The following is a 26,100-nucleotide window of genomic DNA, read 5'->3' as shown; positions in this document are numbered from 1 at the left end:
CACTGATAAATCTTGTACAGATCCCTTTGATGTCTGGACAGGAGTAAAAAAAAAAAACCAAAGTGTCATCGATCCAACTATTTTTCTTCCGAATTCCAGTGTGGGAGGACAGCCACACCACTTTAAGCATTCTCTCTGGTTCCACATTCACTGATATACAATCATCTGCCACCAGCTCAGCTTGGTTGACCGTGAATCACAAACTCAGATTCCAGGCTCTGAAGGAAGGTTCTCTTCTCCTGGGGTAGCTAAAAGAATCACACCACAGGAGGACAGAGGAAGCAATCAAATCGGTTTAGGAAATGCAACTCCAAGCACTTTAGAGATGTTAAGGTGTCAGAATGATAAAGAAAAGTGAGAAGAGAGCTCATCGCATCTGGAATGAATTCAACAGAATCACATGTTTTCCAAGATAACACTTGAAGAACCTGGCAATTGCCAGAATTTGCAGGGGTAGCTAATTAATAAATGGTTGTTATACTTAATGTGAACATATAACTATACTTGTATGACAATCATACAGTACTCCTCATAACTCACAATATCATGCAATTACCTTCAGCAATTCAGTGGGATATTAATAATGTGATGTTAGAATGACTTTTTATTGGCAATTTAAGCTATTAAACAAAAAATTCATAAAACGCAATGTCCATTCATAAACAAAATAAAGTTATACAAATAAAATACCATCGGCAGAGCACACAGGAAAACCATATAACAGGTACGGTATACTTGCAAACTGCCTTGCCATCAGTCGAAAAACCATTGTGCCATTGGTACTGTACGTAAGATAACCCAAAAAATCCAAAATGGAGCTGTTCACAAAAAAAACACATGGCTTAATAGCTTAATCACTGTCATGCCCGAGGAAACCCTAAGAAATCGTCATTAAATGAGCAATTTAACAAACATAAGATATTAGGCAAGGTCATCAGACAGAGCAAATGGTGTTTTCTCATTTACAACATCAAATCTGTATTATAATAAAAAATAAATGAATCCAGCAGACTGTGATGTCAGATTATTTTTTTAATGGGACCTTTTCGCACATACAAAATCAAAAATGCTACTTTTTTCAATTTATATATGTTTTCATCAGCCCATCACCAAAAAGATATATTAAATTATGACATTTAGAGTATGAAAAGCTTTCTGGTTCAACGTGTATAATTTATTCCTGCATTAAACAATATTCACAGTTATATACAGTACATTTAAATCTGGCCATTTTCAAAGAAATACCAACTGTATAAACTATCTTAAAAATAATAAAGCAAGAAGATAGAAAAGCTGTCAAAATGTCAAAGTATTTTTTGAAAAAATATGATAAACCTTTACAATGGTATGAAAATTAAATTAGAATTATTTTTATAACCTTAGGCACATTTAAATACGTGGCGTTGGGTATCTCAATTCAACCGAGTTGCTCCTAAAACTACCTAAGCAAAGACTACTCAGGTGCTGAGAGGCTGAAGAAATTAACAACGCTTAACTAAACAGATATGTAAACGGGTTAAATCTGTTATCTCTGCAGCTTCTGTCAGTTGACATGTCAATCACCAAGTGCATAATCCACAATATAAATCATATTTCAGGCTATCAATAAAGTGCCTCTAAAGTATAGTTCAATCTATAATATTCCAAATTGAACACATTTGACAGTAATTATTTCTTTGGTATGTACATCATTGTTTTTTCCCTTGTGTTTTGCTAGGCATTTCTTTTAATTCCTTAAATGAATATTAAACCAAGTTATTTTATTATTAAAGCAGCTAAGGACACAACCAAGACCACTACCTTAAAAAGAAATAAAAATAACTTCAGTGCAATTCACCTGCGCCATCATGGAAAAACACTGTAAAAAAAAAGTTCCCTTTTCTAAAGATATTGGTTATTCAATGTGCACTGTGAAGGAAAGCAACATGCCAAGTTTTTAATTTTTGTATGTCAGATCAATTCTGAAGGGAGCATGTTATTCATAGCACTAGAGACGTCAAATAAACATTGTTGCATTTTTTCGCTGAATAACATCTGAACTCTTTCTGTTCACATGTCCAAGTGAAGACAAACAAACAAGTTTGGTTTTAAAGTGAGTATTGTTTTACCCAAAGAGACTTGTTCCACAAGCAGTAGAACTATTAGAACTAGAAAAGAAAAGATGAATATTTTTTCCGTCATGTGTCTTTGCTAGCCTACCGGAAAACACATAAGGATGGATTGCTTTAAACCAACTGTTTACATCAGAAGAGCCAGGGTGCCCGATTCAGATATAATTTTAGGAAATAACACTTTGGGCTGTAGCAGTTAAAAGGATTAAAACAAGGTTATGGTTCTACATAAAAATAAATTATCCATAAGGTAAAGGTTAGGATTGCTAAATGCAATTCTTAAAACTAAGAGACTGTCTCACTTCAGTGGTCATGAATTAAAAAAAAAACAAATTGTGTGTGAAATCTGATAATCTAAATGAAAGAAAGACCTCATGGAAAAAAAAGTCGACTCAAGTTTACTCAAGATATTTGTGCCAAGAAGGTTTGAACAGTATTCTTACATTTGTTGCAGTTTGCTTATTATATGAACTATTATGTCCGTTATTTTTGCATATCACTCAGCTCCTTTATAAATTTAGTAAGGACAGAACAACAACTCTATCCTAAACATTTTTATACTAAAACAGAAATATGCACATCAAATATTTCCCGATTCCATATTCAAACAGGGTGTGAAAAACGATAGTCCATACGTCCTGAATAAGTTTCCAAGTGTACCACTGTGGTTTTTCGGCTGCACCACCTGTTGTGTGAAAGAAGCGGATCTGATTTTACAATGATCTATTAGTAAAACCATTTTTAAAAGAAATTCTTAAAATATCTAGCAATATGGCACATATACTTTATTTAGAACAGACTTGAAAATCTAAGAAAAATGTACAACTAGATTTTCAAAAACGGGTGAACTGTGCTTCTGGCACAGGCAGACATTTCTGATTGCTATTTTGAAGGCAAGTTTAAAGAAGATAAGAGATGGACACTGAACAGTACAAAGTAATGCGGTCACTAAATAACACACTTTGCTGTCAGTGAGATGAGAGGCAATTCCATTCGACTGCAGTGCTTTCTTTATTTGAAATGCTAAGTATTAGAGATACTTATGGAACCTTTACTATGGTTCAGAAAATCATCTTCAAGTTTACATTCTGTATGCCAGTGACCTGCATGTCAGAAGCCTCAGAAGAAAAAGCTCGATCTGGCTGCTCCTGTGATATGACAAGGCAATGAGTTCCAAACCAATCTGCTTTTTTAATATAAACATTGCTTGAATCACTTCAGACACAGTTTGGTGTCCCTTTCAAAGTCAGATTTACTGGAAGACATTCAAGAGGCGTCACTGTACGTTTCCCAGCCATCCAAACTTCTCTGGGTGCTCTGTCAGATCTTTCCAATTTACGGTGACACATTCAGTAGCTTTGTTGATCTATTTGGGTAATTAATGGCCAGGCTAATAGCAGCAATGTTCTTCAGTGCCTGAAAAAGTAAGTTAACAGAGAGGGCGTTATGCAATGTGGGCAGCTATTCATCACATGAATCTGTACTTCATACCATTTGTTCCAGGTTGACTTTCACTCACATATAATGCTTTGCATATTACAAAAAAACCTGCATCTTTTCAATTTACAGTGAAAGTAGTTATTTCATAGTTGGAACACTTTGTACTATTGTGGCCTATGATTACTGATAATAGACATCTGAGGAGTGTCTTTGTTCTACAACCTATAGAACAGCACAGGAGATAATTTGCATGCATCTTCTGAAGTCTAAAGATTGTCTACTTAGTGTATCAGGTTTTATTTCTTGATGAGAAAGGAAACTAAAGATAAGAATCTTAAACATCAAGAACATTATATTTACTCTGTAATCATTGCTTAAGCAATTTCATATGAGCTGTGAACTTAATGTCTTCCATGTACTAGCTATAAAAACATGCATGTTAACAGAAGAATTAAGTGTAAGATACACTAACCTAGTTTGGTGACACTTATGTATTGATAATTATGTACTGATACAAGCTATTGCTCAGGTACAATCAAGTGCAAAAGTTCAAAATGTCTAAAGTGGAAATGTCACATTTTTGTTTGCAATCACATCATAAAATGGATGATCTTAAAAAGAAATACAATTATATTATTCCCAATAGACTGTTAATATTTTTAAAGTTTGAAAATAAACTACATTTATTTGATGAGTCAATGCACAGTAACTCAATTTAAAAAGATATTAGCAGTATATAAAAGAGAGCTATGATAAAAAAAAATAAGCATGCGTCACTTTAATGCTGTCTGCAACAGATGTGATATGGCTCAATCATCTCTGATGCATGCAACTGCCTCTATTCTGTTTACACAAAGCAGTGTTTTGAGCCATTTGCTTGGAAACTCAGACTCAGATAAGAATCATCTGATGACACAAGTACACACAGACTTTCACATGTTGTATATGTAAGCCAAACAAAAAAAGTGTTTTTTTTTCTCATTCTTGTAAGATGGATTTGCCATTATTTACATCCCGATATTCCACGGAAGGCTCCAGAAAATGTGCTTTTTCAAAACAGCAGCTGAGCCCAAGCTAGGCACAGGCTATTTGTTTAATCACCATGTCAAAACCAGCTGCAGCCTGTACCTGTACTGTATGGATGTGGAGCTGTTCATCTGTAGTGAGGGCTATCAGGTATTCCTGGAGAACCCCCAGCTCCTGTATGGAAGACAGAAGAAAATAAATTATATTCACCATCAGAAATCTGGGATATCCCTGGAGCTATCGTCGCACATCCCATCAAATTTCACTGGAACACATACCAGTCTTTTAGAAAGCTAAACATCCTTAATCCACAGGGTTTTATGGCTTGTACTGCTGAATTACTCAGGCTTACTCTAGCAATCTCATGTTGTTGGAATTATTATGCAGGAAAAGCCAATGAGGAAAAATATTCCTTTCTTTCATCCAGCTGCATTACTGCTGAACTTAAAAACAATAAGACAGGAACATTTTGCCAAAATATAGGAAGGTGAGCCATGTCCTTTCGGAGTTTAACCATTTCTCCGGACACACCACAGGGATATCTTGTTATAAGTGAAGACAGAAGGCTGCTTACAGGGAAAAGCTACTGTTTTTATTCCTTTCACACGAGATACACAAAAAAGAAGGTATGTGCTCAGGAAGTGAGGTTCTTAATCCCCTAATAATAGATGCAAATCAGAGAAATCTCATGGTCAGACCTAGACTCCAAGACAGGTTGAACAGTTTGGGGTAAAAATTGAGAAGGATCTGAACTACTGAAACAGCAATACTAGTATATGCTTCACTTAAAGCACATGACCTCTCAAATCCTTCTGAGATCTGTCAACCTTCTGCTCTATCTTTTTTACCAGAAGGGTGACTGATAACATGTAGGTTTTAATTAGGTCCAAAGTTATCCTGAACCATTTGTATATTTTCAAAATGCAACAGTCAGAAACCGCTGAAGTGCCAGTAAATTCAGGGCCCTTAAACAATGTTGTTTCCTTACATCATCCAAACTCTTGCATTACTTACTACCACTGGAATTTCAAATATGGCTGTAGAAAAGCAAAGTATTACATTAAATCGTTTAATTCATTTTTCCTTAGCATAGTAGGCCATGTTATATATTTTATTCCCTGCAACCCACAGAACTAAAAACGACTAAATAAAATAACAAAAAAGGGCTTTTATTTCCAAAAGGATCTTAATACATTAACTGTAAATGCACTGGCACTGCAAAGAACAAAAACACTACAGGCCATGTCTTTGATTAGCTGCTGAGAAAATGATTGGATGTTTTAAAAAATCACACAACAGTCTGACCACATCCTGAATCAAGACAGTAAAATGCAGATCTTCACCCCAAAGTGGTGGGCGGGATATTACTTTAAGGAAATAGTTTTTCAAAATTGTTCACCATGCATACTTGCACCTCATTTCCTGTTCAGATCTTCTTATATAAATGTACCATGACTGCAGGTCACACACACGAGAAAAATAAAGCACTGGTCCCAGACAGCACATAGATATACTGTATGAAAGAATTACTTGGAGCAACATTTGATTTCTCCAGTAGGAAAATCTGTACTTGTGATAATAGCTTGTGAAAAAGCTATTATTCAGAACTGTAATTAAATTAACTAAATTTAATTTGGAAAATTCTAACAAAAATGCTTGTGAATACACACTCAAAGGTGACTGCACAGAAGAAGTTCTTAACCTGAGTTTAAATACTGCTGCCCCAAACTACCTCAAACTAAAACACTAGATCATGATCATCATGGAGGGCAAAATGTTGAGTCATTAAGAAAGTGCTGGGTCCTCAGTGCTGGAGAAATGGGTTTTGTTTTGTTTTTTGCTCTGAGATACTACTATATATGATAAGAGGAATAATTAATAAAAATAACTGCATTTTCAAATAGCATAACAAAACTAATTTAACTGCACAGAAAAAGTTGAAAATATTTAGCTCTCACTGCACTTGCCATAGATCTTTTTTGCATTAATAGATGCCCTACATTATACTGTTAGACGCTTTCAGAGAAAACATATAAGGCAAAAACTGTCACACTTCAACAAAAGCAGAGAGGAAGTGATGTTTGACGTGCAGCATTCTTGCCTTGTCTTGCAGAGGCTTGAGCTAGTTATGATCTTCTGCACAGGTCCTATTACTCTGCATTTGTTACAATGGCCTAATACTTACAGCCCTTTCTAAATAATACAGTCAAATAATACTGTAATAATACAGTCTAATTGGGGAAAAATATATATATTTAATGCTGGAAGAGCTATATCCACTTCATTTATTCATGAAGATGTACATATTTCATCTGAACTACTGTGGCAAGCCCACAATTTCAAAGGACTGGAAAGCGTGTGCCTCAGTGATCCTGAACTCAGACATCTCAGTATTATTCTGTGTGGTGCTGCTCAGAATCACATTGACGTTGCAGAAATGCTCAGACTACAACGCTTTCAAGCTATTGCCTATATGGGTCTCCGAGATGTGTTCTGACTCCACAATTGTCAGTGCCTTCTGCCGCATCTCCTCGCCTGCTCCACAAAAGGAGAGAGCGCCCCCTGCTGTACACTTAACCCACTGATTTGAAGATCACAGCAGAAAAGCTCAAGGTCAAAGAACCTCAGAGATGATCAACCTTATTAATCTTACTGACTACTAAAAGTAGCCTTGTAACTGCTATAAATGATGCATTATAGAAAATGTATATAGACTCTGTTGAGGAAGTATAATTGCTAAGTATTTTCCTTGCACTCCAATAAGGCAGTGTACAATCTGTATTTGGCATTTTATGAAAAGGTCACTTTGATGAGAAGTCAGAAACATAATGGAAGATATCAGAGCACTCACTTCACTTTTCATGCACCACACCTTTTCATCACACCACTGTAAAGAAAGTTTTTAATAGAAAATTAAAAAAAACCTTCCTACAGTATGCCAGGTATGAACTCCAAGCACGCACTCAATCAGTGGTTTTCCTTCATAGTTTCCTCACACAATAGGCATGCCCCTAAAACTGAAAGCCCTTAGAGAAACTGAACTGATACATACCATTCTCAGAATGGACCTGAAAAGACAATTAATCTTAACCAAAAGTATTTTTCCATCTTTCTTTCTCCTTTCTTACTCATTCATTAAATGATAAAGAGACTCCTCCGCACAAACTTGTTTCTTGGATGCCTTAAGTGGGCAGCCACTTGCCTACCCACTAAAATATTAATCGGCCAGCTCATTTTGTGTTCACAGATGGCTGATTCCTGCCATAGGCAACAAGTAATGAGCAAAACATGTGAGACTGGCACTTATTGAAAAAAAATATATGAAGATGATCTGATGTTTTTAATCAAGTTAATATTAAATGTAAAAAACACAACTTAACAGCAAGACTACAGCAATGCATGATGAGTAACTCAATCAGATATCCATGTTTTTTTGTTTTATTAAAAAAAAACACACCTACACATTATTAATGTCTCTATACTCCTTGCTTAGGTCTCTGCTTGACAGCCATAGTATACCAAAAGGTTTTTCAGTGACATACACACATCCTGAACTTAAACAATAAAGGCCTTGATACTGTCACTCCATTGAATATATTCTGGCCTGCTTCCATTACACTGCTCCAGCATATATGGAAAAACTTTTAGACATTATGAAAGCAGATGTAGTCTAAGATTCATTAATAAAATTCAATGTAAAGAATAAGCTTTTGTATTCTTAAAGTGACATCCGTTTATTATCCATCTCTTCACAGAAGGATCTGTTAATGACAGTCCATTGGGAGTGTTGAATTTCATGAAGCCTATCAGTATTCAAACATTTATAAAACATAGTCAGTCTTATCACAAAGTTTATAAGGATTATTATACTTGACGGATCCCTTGAATAGATTTCGCTTTGATGTGTGTAGTGAAGCAAGAGACTACAAACAACCACAGTGAAAACATCTACAGGAAAGGGTGCCCTCAATTTTAAATAAGGAACATTTTACTTTTTAAGAATTGTTGCAGTAGCTGTTTCGATCATTTTTGCCTATTCATTAATCCAGAAAGACACTCCTGGTGTAAGGGCTGTGGTAAAAAAGGTATTTAATTGAATGAAGTGCAACAACATCCAACTGGTGTACTAGACACCAGCAGAAGTACCTTATTTTTCCAATCCTGCAATTTATCATTATGCAACACTCAGCAGGATAACAATAAACCAATATCTAAAAATCACAATATTACTCAAAACAAAAGGCCAAAACTGACAACTGTGAGAGAGAGAGACAGTGCTCCATGAAAAAGTACAAAGAGGAAGAAGAAAGCGCAGAAGTCTAGCATGCTGTAATTTATGATTTGACATTGTCTGCGCTAATACAGTATTTCCCTGGAAAAAGTCAGCCATCCTACGACACTTCATTTCTCAACAAATGTAATAAAGAGCAGGGCAATTCCTACAGCAAGTAAACCGAGAAAGAAGTATTTACCACAGACTGCTGCTTTCAACAAAAAGAGAACTGAAGAACTAATCAAAACAACTGACTGCAAATCTGTCGCTACTGGCAACTCCACTGATGTGAAAATGTATGTCATATAGTAAACTTTTACATTTTGTTAGTTTTACTAGGACAATCAAATCATTGTATACTGACAGTTATTCTGACAAGTCCAGTTTAACTATACTCCACAAATAACTCCTTGATGGCACAGAGCACACTGAAATGTTTACTCATCTGACGTGGATTTCCAAAATTACACTTGCAGTGTTGCTGCAGAAAAAAAAAATGCAAACTTTAATCCAGAATAATTATATAAAAAACAAGTTTCACAAAAGAAGTTCGCAAATTTTCAAGAAATTAGACCAAGGGTGCAGTTTGGATGATGAAGACAAATCCGAAGTGGACAAACACAACCACTATAGAAACAGAACACGGCAGTTGAATTGGTCTGATGCTGGAGTGAAGCTGAAATTTTATTTCTCATTTTAACCATATAAGAATAAATAACAATTGCCAGGTGTTACCAAGTGTGTCTCCATATGGGCAGAATCTCAAAGCAGCAACATTAAAGAACAATAGGAAAATACATTTAACAATATTTAAATTTAACAGCCAGACATACAGTACCACACTGGACACTATTTCACTGAAGTGAAGGCTCAGTGTCTAATCTTTTGTTTTGCTTTAAACTGTTTTGATATATGCTACAGCATCTTAATTATGTCACTGTACTCATTTTCAAATCTGAATACAGTACTTCATATATTATATGTATACTTCATGTATTTGCAAACAAGGCAAACAAGATTGTTCTGTTGATAAATTATATATTTCCCTGATGACTATTTTTATTTATTACTGCATCAACTGTTAGCTGCTGAAGAAAATGTTTGATTAAATGTCATACACATTACTGTTCATCTATATGCTTTAAGTGAATAGTTTGGAATAACTAAATGACCAAGATGATTAAGGCACTGCAATGGGATGCATGTTTAATAAGCGCCTTCAAGCTATACCTACAGTAACTTTTTGTGCAGGAGGATTGAAATACAAGTTAAAAAATTAGTCAAAAAAAACTCCAGGCCCTACTGTGCTGATACAAAATCTGACCCCACACATCTCTCACCCAAAACACAGAACAAGCATGGCAGCTTCTTCTCCTTCCCAAACTGGGATATTTCTTGCATTCGTGAACACGACTGAAGTGGTCTAGACTACAGATCACGTGTGTTCTCAAGCATTTTCCTTCGAAATCAGCAATGATTACCTTCACGTCAGGTAAGATCACAAGCTTTCATGAACAAACATCCACTGATTAAATGAAAAGGGACTTTTCCTATGTGTTGGCACATTCACCATCTGAGAAGGCCAGTGTTATTTAGCTTCTGAACTTGGCTGTTTTTCCTCTCAGTTATGCCTACTCTCATCCTCAAGAGGTGCTCCGTTGCCCACTTACTGTAGCGCTGCTTTCTGCAATGAAGAACAGCTCTGTGAGCGCGCGGTGCAGAGGCAGCAGGACACTAATACTGGTGGGGTCCTGGCTCAAGCCGCTCTCCATGGTGCTGAAGAGCTGCCACAGTGGCCTCAGCAGAGTCAGGTCACAGCCACTACAAACAAAGAATGACAAAGCCTCCTATCAAATCAAATCCAAACACTTGGAAAATATGTAAATACTGCTAGGAAAATTACTTCATCTTCTTTGCAAGCACGTGCATCAGTATTTGCTTCCGTGCACCAGCGAGCTCTGTATGCAAATCCTGAGAGAATTAGTTTGCATGGCAACCACTGCTCCTTGCTTTTAATGGTAATCCCACTGTAGGATATTAATAAAGTTCTGTGTCTTGAGGCACGTATGTTCAGTATTTCCATTCTGTATGAGTTTTAGAATTTGCAGTGATCTGGGTAAAAACAACAACAAATGCAGCACTGCTAACCCCAGAATGAAATATGGAATTAAATTATCAACAGATAACATCTCAGGATTATCTATTGAACAGTACAGTTACAACTAGATATGAAAACTGTACAGTGATTAAAATGGAAAAAAAAATAATGGAAAGTTCAAGGTGCACATTATTTCTTAAGAGCAAGCATTGCGATTCACACGTTCAACAAACTCAATCTTTAGCTACATTTCAGAACCTGTGAAAGAGCCAAAGGATTTCTCACTTTATCTACGTTGATTTTTGACTTTCAATGATCTCCTGATTTAAAGATAATTTGATAATTTGTTATGTAACACAGAAGCACTGGAAGACTTTTACCTGTTGGAGCTGCAGTGAAGAATCCTCAACAATAAATGAATGGCTTTGAGGCGTTGATTTCCGGTCTGTCGGCAGGCCACGCCCACCTGCCACTCCCAGATGTCGGCCAATGGCAGATCCAGAAGGGTTTGCTCGTCCGCCAACATCTGCTTCAAGATCTCAAACCCTAAAGACGGTAAATTCCCCACTTGCATTATGGATGAGCGGGCATTTGGAAAATTTATATTCCATTATCATTTCATCCAGTAGCTGAATTTTCACAAAACTAATTTAAAAAAATACATAGTATGTGTGGTTGTTGCATATAAATTCTCTGCATGAACAGAGGTCGTTGGGAAAAATCTTATTACTTTTGTCTGGTTTTCCTTCCTCCCCCCCACCCATTTGTGGATTTGCTGTGTCATATTCCTTTTCTTTATTTTGACCTGAAGCTCAGACTTTAATAATTTACTTATATGCTAAATTCCTAGGCATACACTTAAAAAAGCTGGCATACAGTTTCGAGTATGATGACATCTCCAAAGCACTAGCTGGAGAAGGTTTAGTGAATGTGACCTCAGGCACCAGAGTAGAAGGCTTCTTTCTACACATTCATAAAAATGTTCCTGTAGGCTGAGCTATTTAAATGTGTAGTATTAAATATTTATAGCTACTCATCATGTTTTACCACAATTATTTTTAAAGACTAAAAGACAAAAGTAATTCAACAAAATGTTTTCTGGCCTGAACCCTAAATAAGAAAAGAGAGAAATCTGACAGGTCATCACACAAATGAAAGATGAGTAATTTGAGATAATGACTTGAGATTGTGTTGAAATAACTATAAAAGGTTTTGTCAAATTGTGATTCCCATCTGTCATAATTCAATTTGCTACATGAAACTGGTATCCCAAGAATATACCTCAGCTTTTCCGTAGTAGAATAACAACCTCATAAATGCTTTGATATTTCCAGCATGTACAGTGGCTAGTAGATAAAATCTTGATTCGTTTCAATAAAAAAAATCGAGGATGGAAAAACAGGACCGTAAACTGTTCCATTGTCATGCAATAAAGCAAGCAGAAGAAGTAACCAATCAATCTCGTCTATGCATTTTCAAAAGTAAATTAATTTTAGATATAGATACAATTTGACAGATTATATTACTATTCTAGCAACATAGTAGATTATTATATCACTGTAGATTAGATATGTAACCATATGCAACTTGATAACTATTAACATGAAAACACCTTTGTACCACCAGTTTGCTAGAGACAGCAAACTGTCATTTACCATCTGGGGTCTTTCACAGCGGCGATTTCTTACCAGGCAAGATGTTATATCTGTCAAGCACAGTCTGTCAATAATATATCTGCCATGATCTGGGAGATCACAGAGTTGCAACACTTGCCAGAATGAGGCCGTCTGGGTAGGAGAGTCTAGGTGCCCTCCATTTATTTTGAGGGAAAAAATAGCACCACCAAAACTTGTAGATACTGCTGTGTTATATATTACTGTGTGACTGCTAATTGGTTAGGCTCTAATTTCACAAATTGGAGCAGGAAAAGTGGAAAACTTGAGCCACTTATAGTTCACATCACTTCATTCCCAAAACTTGGAGAAACTCAGCCTCAAAGTAAACTTTAAATGTTTTTAGTTCTTGTAAAGAACACAAAGACTTAATTTCTCAACTGTCATTATTTGTTAAGATTCCTAGTCTCCGTTTCATTTTTTGCCATGTTTCCACTTAAAAACTCACAATAATCTCTCAAAAACCAACCTCAGCAACATGGCTATTTTACATAGTGTCAAAAGGGATTTACTTATACGTTTATTTTTGATTGCTTCAGTATAATCATCCCTGTTGAAATGATGCAGGTTCTTCCGAAAGTAATTTCCCTGCTCTCTTGAAAGGAGCAGACCATTTGTTAGTCATTTCTTCACTGAAGAAATACAAACTGCAGCCGCTGTCTGGATTCTATTAAATGTAGAAATCCTCAAGATTCCCATGCTTTTCTGGAAAATGTCATACTGCATGTTCTCGCACAGTGCAATCAAGAAGCGCTAGAATAGCTGTTGAAGTAGACAGTAAAGGGTTGTAGTTATTTTCCCATGTCAAAAGGGAACCGTGAGTGCTGCTCAGTGGAGCACAGTGCTGGAGTACAAGCAGGAATGAAGAACTACACAGGCCCCGACGGAAATCGGAATGAAGGGCTGGATGCTTGGGATGCATGGAGAATCGGAAACAAAGAAGCGAGAGGGAGACCACCAGTGGCCGAGACCACAGGGCAGATGGCAGAAGTAAGACCAGTGTGGTTTGGACTTGGGGGAAAAAAAAGCGAAGAAAACGGTGTGGGGCAGAAGTTACAGGAAGCGAGCAGGGGTGGGACAAATCCGAGAGGAAGGCAACAGAAGAGGTGGCGTGATGCAGTAAGGAGAGTGGCACAGGACTCTTTGTGCCATCGGGGGGAAAAAAAAAAAAAGTTTCCAGGACCTTGGGCCCTACTCGGCAAAAACACACAAGAGCAGAAGGTGTTTTACCTGTCTGGAATCTGCCTCTGTGGCCTCCAGTAACTGTAAACTTGTATCCCCATTCTGTGTTGCTCATGTCAGAGATGAACCTATAGTACAAGGTATCCCCTGCAGAAATACCCATAAAAATATGTTAGGCTATTTGTGAATATTTTTTTAAGTATGTATCTCACTGGTATAATTGAGCTGGTAGTTATACTCAGAAAAGAGTAGAGTATTCTCAGAAAACATGTGATGTTGTAATAAAAGCTCCAAAAGGTTTCTGGTGAACTCATATTGCAAATCATGGATAAACAAGTCATCAAATCAGATTCAAAAGAGTCATAATACATGGGCAGAAATATGTCAATGACCAGTACAAGAAAGGCTTTCAACACGCTGCAATAGATATCTCGTGTGCAAAAATGACTGCTCACAAATCCAATTTGCAGAAAATTTACATTTTTGAAGAAAAAAAAAACAGGAAAATCACTGAAAAGAGCAACAAAGATAAAAAATGCAATAAAGATGAAGAGCCTTGCTGCTGGTAACGCCTTCTAAGCAGCAGAATTTATGACACGCAACTTAAAAAGGTTATGAAAATTGAATGTGAATGCAAGTAGCAATTTAATGCTGTTCATCTCTTCTAAACAGATTTAATATTTAAACATTTAAACTGTTACAAAGTAAACAGAGTGAGAAAATGACTGTATATATCTTCTGGCCCTCCTGTCCATACAGACACATACAGTATACTACTGATACACTTCCAGTGCATTCTCACTAAGTTTTATTATATTCTCAAGACAACATATTTTGCATAATATATACCATGCTTCTGAACTTTTTTTTTAAAACCACATTAAACATATGAAAATGAATATTACCTGGAATTTCAAAATCCGTCCACTTCTGCGGTGAGCCACTGAAGTTGTGGTGGTCCTGGAGGAAATCGCTGCTGCTGGACATGAGCAGCTCGTCGCAGCCTTCCTCAGTGTGGCAGCGGGAATCAAACTTAATGGACAGGTAAATGGCACCAGGGATATGGACCTTGTCCTAGTAACAGAAAAAAACCCAGAAAGCGATTACTGACTTCTGTAGTCATTGGAAGGCTTTATCGCAGCAACAGGAAAGAACAAATTAAGACTTCAGATTCATTCAGACCCACTTTTGTTTGTTAAAGGCTTCAACAATGGAGACCCACGATTAAATGAGAAGCTAGTAATCTGAAGTGGGGCAGATGGGTAAAGCTTATAATGCAATCTAGTCCAAAACTTGTTTTAAGAACCACAACCTAATCATCACTATGGCTTAACAACTTGTTTTGTAATACGGCCTCATTACATCAAAAAGGCCATCTTTAAAAGACGCTTAAATAATTGAATTAACATACATGGATCTGTGATTTGCTCCATGGCTCTTATTCCTGATCAAATTGACTAAAAAATTCCTCACGTTGGATACTTATAGTTGACAGAAGAACAGGGAACTACGAAGTCCAAGATAATATTAACCCAGAAGTCATAGGCTGATGCTGGTTAGGAAGACTGAATATTGTTTTTGTGAAAAAAACTAACAATCTGTAATTTGATCATAAACTTGGTTAGGCATACACAATTGATATTTCTAAGAAGACAGAAAACCGATACTTTAGATCTGTTGAGCTGTCTAGCGTGGCAGGCTTTCAAACCCAGAAAAAACACATTTGGAGTCCCTACCTCAAAGTTGGTGTTGTTGTCGTAAGGGTGCTTGGATTCCCTGACCTGCACTGCCATCCCTGGCTCTTCCATGAACTGACAGGCCGTGAGGGACAGGCTTCCCAGCATGTTCTTGCTACAGCCCTTGAGAACTTTCTGCAGAATCTGAACACGAATTTAAATCTTCTTACTTGTGCACATCATGAAGAGACAAAAAAGGCATTTTTCCCCCCCCAGCAAACAGGTTTTATGTCTTTGTCTCTCCCCCCCCACCCCCATTTAGAAATTCCAGTGATAAGCTGTGTAGCTTTAAAATGCATTCGACAATTTTTCCTCCCAATCCCAGAAGACTTTAAAAATGCTAATGTTTAAGAGTCAGGTGCTTCTGTCAGTTTCAGACTTGCTCACCTTCTCCCACATCTGCTTCTCCTCCAGCTGCATCAGCATGTCCAGAATGTAGGCCATGTGGGAGGCCCCGCTGAGCTCCAGCACTTCTTCGCTCATGGCTACCCCTTCCGGCCACTCTGCCAGCAGGGAGGCCAGCACGTGCCGGGCATAAAGGATGGCGATGGCTTCATTGACCTTGAACAGGTACTGCCGCACCGACTTATTGCTGCGGGCATCCAGCTCCTTGTGCAGCAAGGCTGAGCTCTTGGTGCGTCGCTGCTTGGCATAGCTCATCTGCAGGTCGCTCTCCGTGTTGGTGATCAGCTTCTGGGTGACCATGTTGGTCTCCTCTGTGGCCTTCTCACAGCGGCTGGGTTTGGACTGTTTGGAGGAAGAGGGAGCTTCCTGACTGATTCTGATTTTCTCAACCTGGAATCACTTTGCTAGTCTTAACATTTTGCAGAAATAAATGTCAGTGAAAAACACCCACATGCAATCCTTGAAGATGTTTTTTTCTAAATGAAGGTGCAACTGCATGCTTCTATGTAAAATAAATCAAATCACATTCACCCCATGTAATTTACTAAAGACTTAAATGACATCTAAGTTTTAATCTTCAAAAACGTATATTATATGGTCCTGGTAACTTGCACTACTTCTTGATATTCTTACTCCATTAATAATCCAATTGTCCATTTAAAAACCTGGACTGTCAAATGAGAATTACTCTCAAATGCCCACCCTAGCTAGAAACAATGAACCGACACCGGCAAAGTGCATTTCATGTGCGCACTTACTACACATGGCATAACAATCATGTCAGTGTCCACTGCCTTGGCGCTCCTCTCCCCTGAACGTGTCCTCTTGGCAGGCTGCCACTTCTGTGCCAGCGTGCGGATTGTCTCATCTGTCTTTATCATGTCGCCGTCGAACCTTGAGTAAAAAAAAAAGGAAAATTAAAATTGGGGGAAAAAAAATTAAATCATGCATGCCTAGAAGACATATATGATAGCTGCTGGTAAATTAATAGGAGTCCATATTCTTTGGTGCTTATCAATATTTGTTTAATTAGCTAATGGCGAATTATGTCAACCAACAAGCTCCCTTTTCACCATATTGGATCACTTACCTCTTCTGCACCTCCAGGAAGAAGGAGTCTGTTCTCTTCATCTGCAGCTCATACATGGCACGCAGAATATGTAGGGGGGCATTGAGGGCATCATGAGTTATCTATATCAGACAGGGGAAGGCACCTTAGGAGTCACATTTTATGTCATAAGAACATAATTATACTATGAAATGATTTAGTACTTTACTCAATTTTCTTTCAATGTAAAGTTTTGCATATCACAGTTCATAGGAACAGACATTACACACTGCCAGGTCTGAAATGTTTTTCTCTACAGAAAGTTAAGTCATAGAGCAGATTAATTTTTGGTGTGCAAGAGAATCTTTTTAGCCAGGAAGTAAAGGGCCGAATGCAGGCTATACAAGCCTTCCGCTTTCTCAGACCTGGAAACAAATCTTCGTCTCCTCATCCAGGCCCTCCAGGGGGTCTGGTTTGTTCGGGTCCAGGTCATCTGCACAACAGCTGGAGTGATCAGAGTCCGGCTCCTTCTCCTGTTCCCTGTCCTCATTCTCGGTGTCTGTGTCCTCAGCCATCGAGTTGATTTCCTTCTTGGAGGAGTACAGCATTATAGACAAGATCTGAAAGCAACAACAACAATAAAAACTGTTAAAACGACCGGCTTCTCTTATTACACAGAAAATGTGCAAACCATTACAGACTCATTTCACCCGTCTAAGGAGTCTTAAGTCTTACCTCAAGATCCCGAAGGAGCCACATCTTGCTGAACCCAGTTCCCTTGCTGCACTTTCTCACCAGTAGTTTTATTAGCCCTGACTGTTGAATAGCTGCCTGTGCCTCTTCAACACCGTGTTTCTGTAATCAGAGCATAAAAACCCTAAAATGTTACACTGAAACTGCAAAAGAAAATGGTTTTGAGATGAAGGCAGTAACATGTTTTCACTCCTATGAACCCGCACTGAATAAAACTGTAGCCAGCAATAATATGACCGCCTAACAAGTGTCTTATTAGTTCAGAACAAAGAAAATGTGAAAATCAGCTCTACTTTCTACATTTTAATACAAGCCTATTTAAGGTAGACCAATTCTCTCTGCTCTGGTTAAGAATTAAGATTGACTAATATAATTATGACACAATGAAAATGCAAATCTAAGATTAACATGGCCAAACAATATTGAGGTCCAACAGAACATATCTGTGGAACCAATCTGCCAACGTCAAACAGGAAACAACCATAAAAGGCCAACCTTTGCCTGCTGACCCCTCTGAACAGTGATGTAACATCCCTTACCAGTGTATATTAAAATTGATAAATACACCTGATCAACATTTCTTGGACTGAGCAAATGCTCAATAAAGGCCAAACCTAATAATACTGAATACAGTATTGCAAATGTATTTCATACTATAAACTCACTTATGATTCTTTAATTTGTATTTTTCTGCTCATATTCTGTAATTGTTTGATATCTATGGTTGAAACACTTGGTTAAAGTATTCCATTTAATCAAGTTACCTTCAGAATGTTGTAAAGGCCTTTAAGAGCAAGAGATAAGACCCATGTGGCCTCTACAGCCTCACTGGAGCTGCACTCCAGGTTGTTCTGCAGCAGGTGGCTGATGATCATGATGAAGCTATGGAGGTAGCGGCTGAGATGAGACTGAGGTGGAGCCTGCTTCCTGGCATGAGTCTCAGGGGTGCAACCGTATTCATGAGGCTGTACCAGCTGATAGTCTTTCACTGAAGAGGAAACAAAAAAAACATAGAAATAAGTAAAGCTTTATTCCACGCTGAAAAGAAAAGAGACATTTCGACTGTGGAGCCTTCTTCATGCGTGAAGATGCAGTCTTGCTAAAAGAAAAAGGATTCAGTCTGACCTGTCCTTCTCTTGCGGGTTTTGACATCCACCACAGCTGCCCGGTTCTTCTCTGTAAAGTGCTTCAGTAAGATCATATTGTGCTGCTCGTTGGCATTATCAATGAAAATTGAGTGTGTTCCCATACACAAAACCTGTGTACCAAAAAATCAGAAACGAAAAGAACATCAAACTTGTCTTAGTAATACTTATCATTTATGCTTACAAAAAAAAATAATTTTTTATATAACAAGATTTAAATAAATACTACCTAAAGACATTGATGCTCCCAGAATATCAAGTCTTAAAGCACTAAACGCCATTTGTATGGGATTCCACTGCTTACTGGATTAGGCTTTGGCATCCCTAGATACAGTGGTTAGAAAACATCTGGATGAATGGATGGATGGACTTACCTCTGGGAAACCGACAAGCACAAGAAGAGTGAAGAGGTTTGTGCGTTTGAGCTGCAGAGGCAGCTGTTTGACACAGTGATTGGTGAAGGCCGCAATGACATCGCACCACTTAGCGCAAGCATTAAGATCCTGCAGAATATCAGCAACGGAGCAAGCCCAGTCCAGACCAATTCGGCTAAAATGTGACAACAAAAAATAATTAAAAACTTCAGAAGAAATTAGAAACGCCTTCATTAGACTCCATTTAAATTAATTGGAGTGGAAAAAAATGTTGATCTCATCACCACTCTGGGGTGTGACCCTTTTCAGTTCCCCCGACCGTAAATCTCACCTGTCCAGACACACGGCCCCCAGGCTGAAAAGAAGCTGTGTGGTCTTCCAGCCATCAGCGTGTGGAGCACCATCTCCCTGAGCCAGCAGCACAAACTTGTCCTCCAGGGCTTCGGTAACGGCAGCATCGGAGTCGGCTGGGGAAATCCGGAGCAGCAGCTGACCGAGGAGCCCCAGGGTCAGGTGGTAGGTCTCGTTGAGGCATCCTGCATTGGAGATCACCACCCGGAACAGCAGTGGTAGGATCGGCCTCAGATTGAACAGTGACATGGTGCAGCCCTACATATAAGGAAGATCATAATTAGAATGAGAAAAATTGATTTTAACAAAGATTTTGTATAGATGATCACAAAAAAAAGTTACCCCACAAAGCATTGCTCTTTATACACTTCTAGAAAAAGACTGGATCTCTATTTTTATTTTTACCAGAACAGTACAATAACATTTACTGTATACAAATGGAGTTTCCCAGGAAAATAAAGCAGTTAGACATGAGGTAAACAAAATGGGAATTGGATTTGCTTGGATACTTAAGAAAAAATAAGGCAGCACTGGTAAATAATGCCTGGTGTAAAGAGCTGCAGATTCCCTAATGATAGACGGCTCATACTGGTTTAGCTGGAGGCAGCATAGCAGCCAGCAGTCCCAGAATCCGCTCTCGGGAGCACTCTGCAAACACATGCTCTTGGAGTGGAACCCTGGCCGTCTTCTCGTCCTGCTCTTTGGAAACCTCATGCGAGTCCAGTACGGGTGTGGTTGCTGTCTCTGCACCGCATTCAGAGCCTAAGGGAAATCATGAGAGGTCATCGCCGACTTCATGAAACAGCATACAGTACGACACAAATGAGAGACGACTGAGTCAGGGCACCTTCAGTCACATGCCAAACTGGAGTAACTTAAAATATTTTTTTGGTTCCGAGGACCAGTGGACTAAACAATCAAAATACAAGGGAACCGAGTACTGTTGTATCTCTACTACCACATCTCTGCTAATTTCTAACCATTTCCCTGCGATACAGAAAACAGCAGTTCCATACCTCTGATGACCGGGGACAGGGTATCCTCGCTGGATACAGAGGGTGTCTGGCTGAAGCTAGCGGAATCCAGTGTGTCTTGTGACAAGAGTCTCTTTTTCTTGCCCTCTGCGTCATTAGAAGTCTCAAGTCCTGATGCTTCTTTGGGAACAGGATTTAGCTCTCCATCCTGGGAGTGGTCTTTGTTCTTTCAGAAGAAATCACGTATGAAGATTTAAATGGTTTAAGAGAGCACTAGTTTGTCTTTTAAAATAGTATTTTGCAATGTGTCTCTAATATTTATGGTCACTTGAAATCATTGGACTAAACATAATATATTTGCTTTTGTTCTAAAATAATCAAATGTAGGCAATTTAATACTTTATCCTAATGTTGTACGTATCATATTAATACCATGATCACCAAAAAAGAAAATGACTCAGTCTTTTCTTGAAAATGTGCTGGTAAGCTCTTGAGTCTCCTAGGTAATATCTGCAAAATCTGAGCAACAAATCTCCTGTATCGTACATCAAGAAAAATCTAAGGCCACTTGTACCTTGTCCCGGGAAGGTAGTGGAGAGCACACTGCAGCAGTGCTGCCAGGCAGGGAGGAGGAATCCGTAGTGCTCAGCTCCTGGCTGGACTCTGTGCTGACAGGGCAAAGCTCGCTCTCGGAAGCCGAATCATTGGGCGACAACAACGAGAGGAGAGCCGATGCTCTCAGGCCTGTAACGCAAGAGTTCACAGCTCAGGCCTATTGTCCATTTGTTTCAGATACAACAAATAAGAAAGCAGGGCTTTTCATCATTTACAAAATGGTGTCATCGAAGTGAGAATCACAGGCGCATACATATTGTACTGCTGGAATAAGCTGAAGTTAGGAACTCTTTTCAAGTTTACTCTAGTTGTGACAAAAAAGGCTAAAGTTCTTTAAAACTGACATTTGTTTCAGAAAAAAGGCAACTGCATATTGATCAGTCCTCTAAATTTACATATAAAAACAGTTATGTTATCCCAGTACACCAATCTGGCCATCCTATCCCACGTCAATGAATAAGGTGAAGAATACATTCTCCTTTTAAAAGCAGAGGGCCAGATCTCTTATAGACTGCACAAGAGCAACTGTAGGCAAACTCTGAGAATGATTATCAACTCCATTTAAGGACAAATGTTAAACAGTTACACACTGAAAAGCATAAAGAGGCCAATAAGAGACCACTAAGTCATGCTCAGTATTTACAGTAAGAATAAGAGTAAAAGCAAATCACCTTTGCCAGTTTGTCCTTTGAGCAGGCAGTCTGCAATGAGCTCAGAGCAGCGGGTCTGCAGAGCTGTGGCTCTAGCAAGAGTTTGGGAGTCCAGAGCTTCTCCCTCCATCTCTTGCTCGCTGGTGAGGTCTGAGGTGTAAAGAGCCAGAGCGGCAAACAGCAGCCAGGAGTAGTTATGGATATAGGGCTGAATGAGCCTGTGACGATCACTGATCCGGATAGTCACCATGGGATAGACGGTGATGCGGTGGGTTGGCAAATGGCTATAACAGGGGGTGCACAACAAAAAGAGTGTAAAAATGTCAAGTTCAAAACGAAAACTTTGGCATAGGAACCAGGCAAGTGAGAAGCATGTCCAGCTTACCTGTCGGGGTATTTCTTTGCATTGTAACAACCGTAGCAAAGATCGAAATCTTCACACACATTGCAGTTGATTCTGCTGCCGACGATCAGCCCCTGGCAGTGGTCACAGGCGTACTCCATATTGACCATCTCATGGTCATCCTCGTGACCCTCAGGTTTAGCCCCACCTGTATTTGTGCAAAAAAAAACACACCACGAAACACCCTTTAATCAACATCCGTTTCAGAACCTACCATCACTCGGTCATCTAAAGCAGGGGCTACAAGACCTCATCCTCGACGTTCCCACCTGGGCTCGGAGTTATTCTTACCCAGCTCTGCGATATAAATCGAGCTAATATTGTTAATCACTTGAACATTTCAGTTAATTACAGCTATGAAATACTCAAAATGGACTACTTAAACTTGAAATCTCTAAATATTGAGCAACTTACTGTTTCAGTATAGTTCAATAATTATTTAATTACGTAACTAACAGGTTGAGTGGAATGAAAACCAACGCCCATGGGCGTCCTGAAGATGGCACATGGAATCCCCGATATACGACCATTACTGTGCTTCCTTTAGGACATCGAAAGCCCCCGAAAGGACTGTTTAGAAAAGCTTTGGGTTTAATTTAAAAACATGCTGCAAGTCAATGCTTAACTTAATGAACAATAAACCAAAACCATGTTAATTCCCCCCATAATGTAAATAGAACTTACTTAAGAAGCATGTTTTGCACAGGTCCATGTCGGTACACTGCAGGCAGCGATATCGGTGCCAGGGTGCGATCCTCTCACAGCCATCACAAGAGATTTCCACATTTAACAGGTCACAATATCGAGCAATGAACATGTGCATCTGGACAGGAGCAACCAGAAAGATGTACGTGTTCACCATAGCATTAATGAACCAACACCTAGCTGCTTCAACCTGCTTTGTGTTTCAGATAAACCTCTAAATCAACAAATAAGTTCTTTGTACAGTACCTACCACAAAACTGTGGCGTGTTGAATTCTACCTCTCAAAAAAAGCAAACAATTATGTTCGGTTACACTTCTATCCTCTATCATCCATCAATCTTTGTAACTGCTTGATCTAAAATAGGGTTGCATGGATCCTATCCTGGTAAGCAATGGTCACAGGGAGGTAAAAGCCCTGGATGGACAGGAACAAGTTAAAAGGGACTAAATCTCTTCTGTCTAGAACAAAAGGAGATTGAGAGAAGATTTGGCAGAAGTATAATGGTTTATCTAGGGGAAGGTTTCAAACTTTGTAGCAAAATAAGTACATAGGATCACAACCGCAACCTAAAAGAGAATTCATTTATGACCTAGAATATGAATACATGACTTCTTAAAACAAAGCCGAGGTGTGGGTAACTGTCAGTATTATTGTGTTCCAGTTTACAAAGATGTTTGTGGAGCATTTGTAGCAGTGTGAGTGGCAGTCTAAAGCCTTGAATGTGTGGAATTCCCACATTTAACCACATTATTCCCGCGAGAGCGAATGAATTGCCCGGTCCCACCTTTCTCCTGTCTTCAGGAGTTCCCTGAGCAATCTTGTCGTACCACCGCTCAAACATCCCGTCCTGGCACTCATCCATCCACTCGCAGTTCCTCTCGTAGTCCGCGATCTCATCCTCCTCTGTCCACTGACTGCACATCGGAGGACAGGGCTGGTTAACTTCATCAAGCATGGTTATTTAGGGTGATTTTTATAGCCTAAACTTTTCTATTTTCTTGGCTTTGCTACCCATTTTAATAGAGAAAATCTCAACCAAGACAGACGGTCTGCCTAACCCTCCCTGGTCAGTATACGTCCTGGATTTCAGCGGTAGTGAAAACCACTTTGCAGTGCAGTTCATAAACCACTACCTTTATTTTGAACCTCAAGGGTAGCTTGTAAAAAAGAATAGAATTGGATTGTGCTGTAAATATTTCCATACTTTGCAGAATACGTGCTACGTCCTGTTAAAAGTGCTCTTACTACTTACAGAGGCCAAGCATGTTATTTACTGAGGGGTCCTAATATTTTAGCCAGTGCTAGACATGAGCTCAAATGTTCACCAACAGTCAGACCATAAAAAATCCTAATGATTCAATCTTATTAAGATTATATAGGAGGTGTCTGTGCTACCTGATGGCAATGTCATGAACACTAATGTTCTCCTGAGACATGGTCAGAAGGAGGTCCGGCAGTTTAATTTCCTGGAACAAGGAAAGATCTTGCACTTCCCAGCACATATCCAGCAGATGAAGCAAGCAGGTCTGCACACAAGACAGAGCAGGGAGCAGAGACCTGGGAAAGGAAAAATCAGTGACGTCACAGCTCCATAACAGAGTGGCTTATGTTAACTTCAAAAATGGATACAAATCTATTCATGGAAAAAAAGGTGGCTTTCCACTTTAAATGGTATCGGTAACAACATAAACTCTACCTCTTGAGAATCCAAGGCTTACTTTACATGTCATTACTGCAGTGATATCTTTTGATTTTAAAATGATGCTAAGTCTTCATCTTAACCACTAATCCTAACTTGTACATAAATATTTTTTAAACACTCCTATCTATTCCTACTCCAGCTTTGTACTACCTCAAAGCATTCCCATAAGACACACTGATGTTTCTAAAGGAACATGCTGCTTTCTAAACCTCGTTTAAAAAAAAAAAAACTCACTTGTCATCAAGGATGCTGAAGCCCTGCACTGCATCCACCAATATCAGGACCAGGTCATGGTAGGACTGGCGTACTTCATCTCGCAACCTGTGCCCACTGCCAGCCAACTGGGCAAAGTAACTGCACAGACAGAGATCACAGCTATGACACATGCAACAGATCAGTTTGTCATTATTACAGCTTTAACACATGTCCCTTTCTATATGCAAGCTGACCCACAGCACATTTCTCAATAACTTTACAGAAAAATTATGTAAAGACTCTTGCAGAATTTTCAGTGACCTGTTCTACAAATCGCACTTCATTGCATCTTCCCCTAAAAATGTATTTTTCTGTGACGACTGCTTTTCACACTGTGGGGAAAAATCCCACCCACCTTGTAAAATCCTTCTGACAGGCCAGCATCTCCTGCAGGAAGAGGATACAGGGGGCCTGGAAGAGGTGAGGATCCCCCAGTGACCCAAAACACTGGCACACGGTCTTCAGCACCTCCGACACACTCCGTGCCTGGGTCATCTTCAGAGTAAGGACCTGCAAGACACTGGGCAGAGCAAGAGAAAGGAGAACTGTACTTAGTGGGCTAACACTGCTATGCAAACTTTTAAAAGCACCCAACTATAAGCTGCCGTGAAGTGTAACTGCTGAAAGACCGTCTTACTGTGTCTCACTGATGGCTTGGTCCTTTATGAAGTCCATGATGTGCTTCAAGAGGGGATACTTCTCCTTAACAGAAGGGACAATTCTGGGCTCCTCCATGGACCTGAAGGACAGAAGGCGCAGGCGGCCCTTGCTGAAAGGGGCCTTTCGAGTCGGAGTGGAAGGAGAGGCAGGCTCGCCACCCTGAAGAGGAAGGCTCTCCGCGGACCCTTTGTTGGGGACCGCAGCTGCGGAATCGCTTGCATCCGAAGACAAGGCACCCCCGAGCTTCTCCTGTGCCATTCCGGCGGCTGGGCGGCTTGGCTCCGAGACCAAGGCATCCTCTGGGGCGTCGGCCTGCGACGCAGAAGGGGCACTGGCCTGGAAATCTCCCTCGGAAATGGACACTGATCTCTGCAGTAACAGAGGAGCCCTCCCTGCACCTCCTGCCTCCCTCCTATGCTCCCCGTCGTGCGTCTGAGCTCCACCGGGGCTGAATTTAAAAAGCAGCAGGCTTTTCTCGATGCAGATTTCCGCTGCAAAGATACAGCAAAGAGCAATGAGG

General features: G+C 39.3%; 1 protein-coding gene across 1 annotated transcript in view; it reads right to left on the bottom strand.

Moving 5' to 3' along the window:
- Positions 1-1,019: 1,019 nt before the first annotated feature.
- The window catches only part of zzef1 (zinc finger, ZZ-type with EF hand domain 1), a 41,392-nt gene continuing 16,311 nt past the window's right edge, over positions 1,020-26,100 (bottom strand). The window contains exons 29-55 of the mRNA XM_015367763.2: positions 25,558-26,071; positions 25,276-25,440; positions 24,900-25,019; positions 24,359-24,520; positions 23,748-23,877; positions 22,942-23,080; positions 22,240-22,405; positions 21,876-22,138; positions 21,164-21,333; positions 20,632-20,815; positions 20,205-20,377; positions 19,596-19,873; positions 19,265-19,439; positions 18,871-19,003; positions 18,510-18,733; positions 17,728-17,847; positions 17,418-17,612; positions 17,035-17,135; positions 16,703-16,838; positions 15,927-16,286; positions 15,540-15,683; positions 14,709-14,877; positions 13,852-13,950; positions 11,329-11,494; positions 10,521-10,671; positions 4,680-4,751; positions 1,020-3,527 (exon numbers count right to left, since the gene is read on the bottom strand). Coding sequence (XP_015223249.2) covers positions 3,447-3,527; positions 4,680-4,751; positions 10,521-10,671; positions 11,329-11,494; positions 13,852-13,950; positions 14,709-14,877; positions 15,540-15,683; positions 15,927-16,286; positions 16,703-16,838; positions 17,035-17,135; positions 17,418-17,612; positions 17,728-17,847; positions 18,510-18,733; positions 18,871-19,003; positions 19,265-19,439; positions 19,596-19,873; positions 20,205-20,377; positions 20,632-20,815; positions 21,164-21,333; positions 21,876-22,138; positions 22,240-22,405; positions 22,942-23,080; positions 23,748-23,877; positions 24,359-24,520; positions 24,900-25,019; positions 25,276-25,440; positions 25,558-26,071 — 4,790 coding nt within the window. The 3' untranslated portion in view covers positions 1,020-3,446. The remainder of the gene's footprint in view (positions 3,528-4,679; positions 4,752-10,520; positions 10,672-11,328; positions 11,495-13,851; positions 13,951-14,708; positions 14,878-15,539; positions 15,684-15,926; positions 16,287-16,702; positions 16,839-17,034; positions 17,136-17,417; positions 17,613-17,727; positions 17,848-18,509; positions 18,734-18,870; positions 19,004-19,264; positions 19,440-19,595; positions 19,874-20,204; positions 20,378-20,631; positions 20,816-21,163; positions 21,334-21,875; positions 22,139-22,239; positions 22,406-22,941; positions 23,081-23,747; positions 23,878-24,358; positions 24,521-24,899; positions 25,020-25,275; positions 25,441-25,557; positions 26,072-26,100) is intronic.

Source organism: Lepisosteus oculatus, chromosome 26, assembly GCF_040954835.1.
Source record: "Lepisosteus oculatus isolate fLepOcu1 chromosome 26, fLepOcu1.hap2, whole genome shotgun sequence".
Taxonomy (NCBI): Eukaryota; Metazoa; Chordata; class Actinopteri; order Semionotiformes; family Lepisosteidae; genus Lepisosteus; species Lepisosteus oculatus.
The sequence above is the reverse complement of the archived record's forward strand: the minus strand, read 5'-3'. Positions and strand labels throughout refer to the sequence as shown.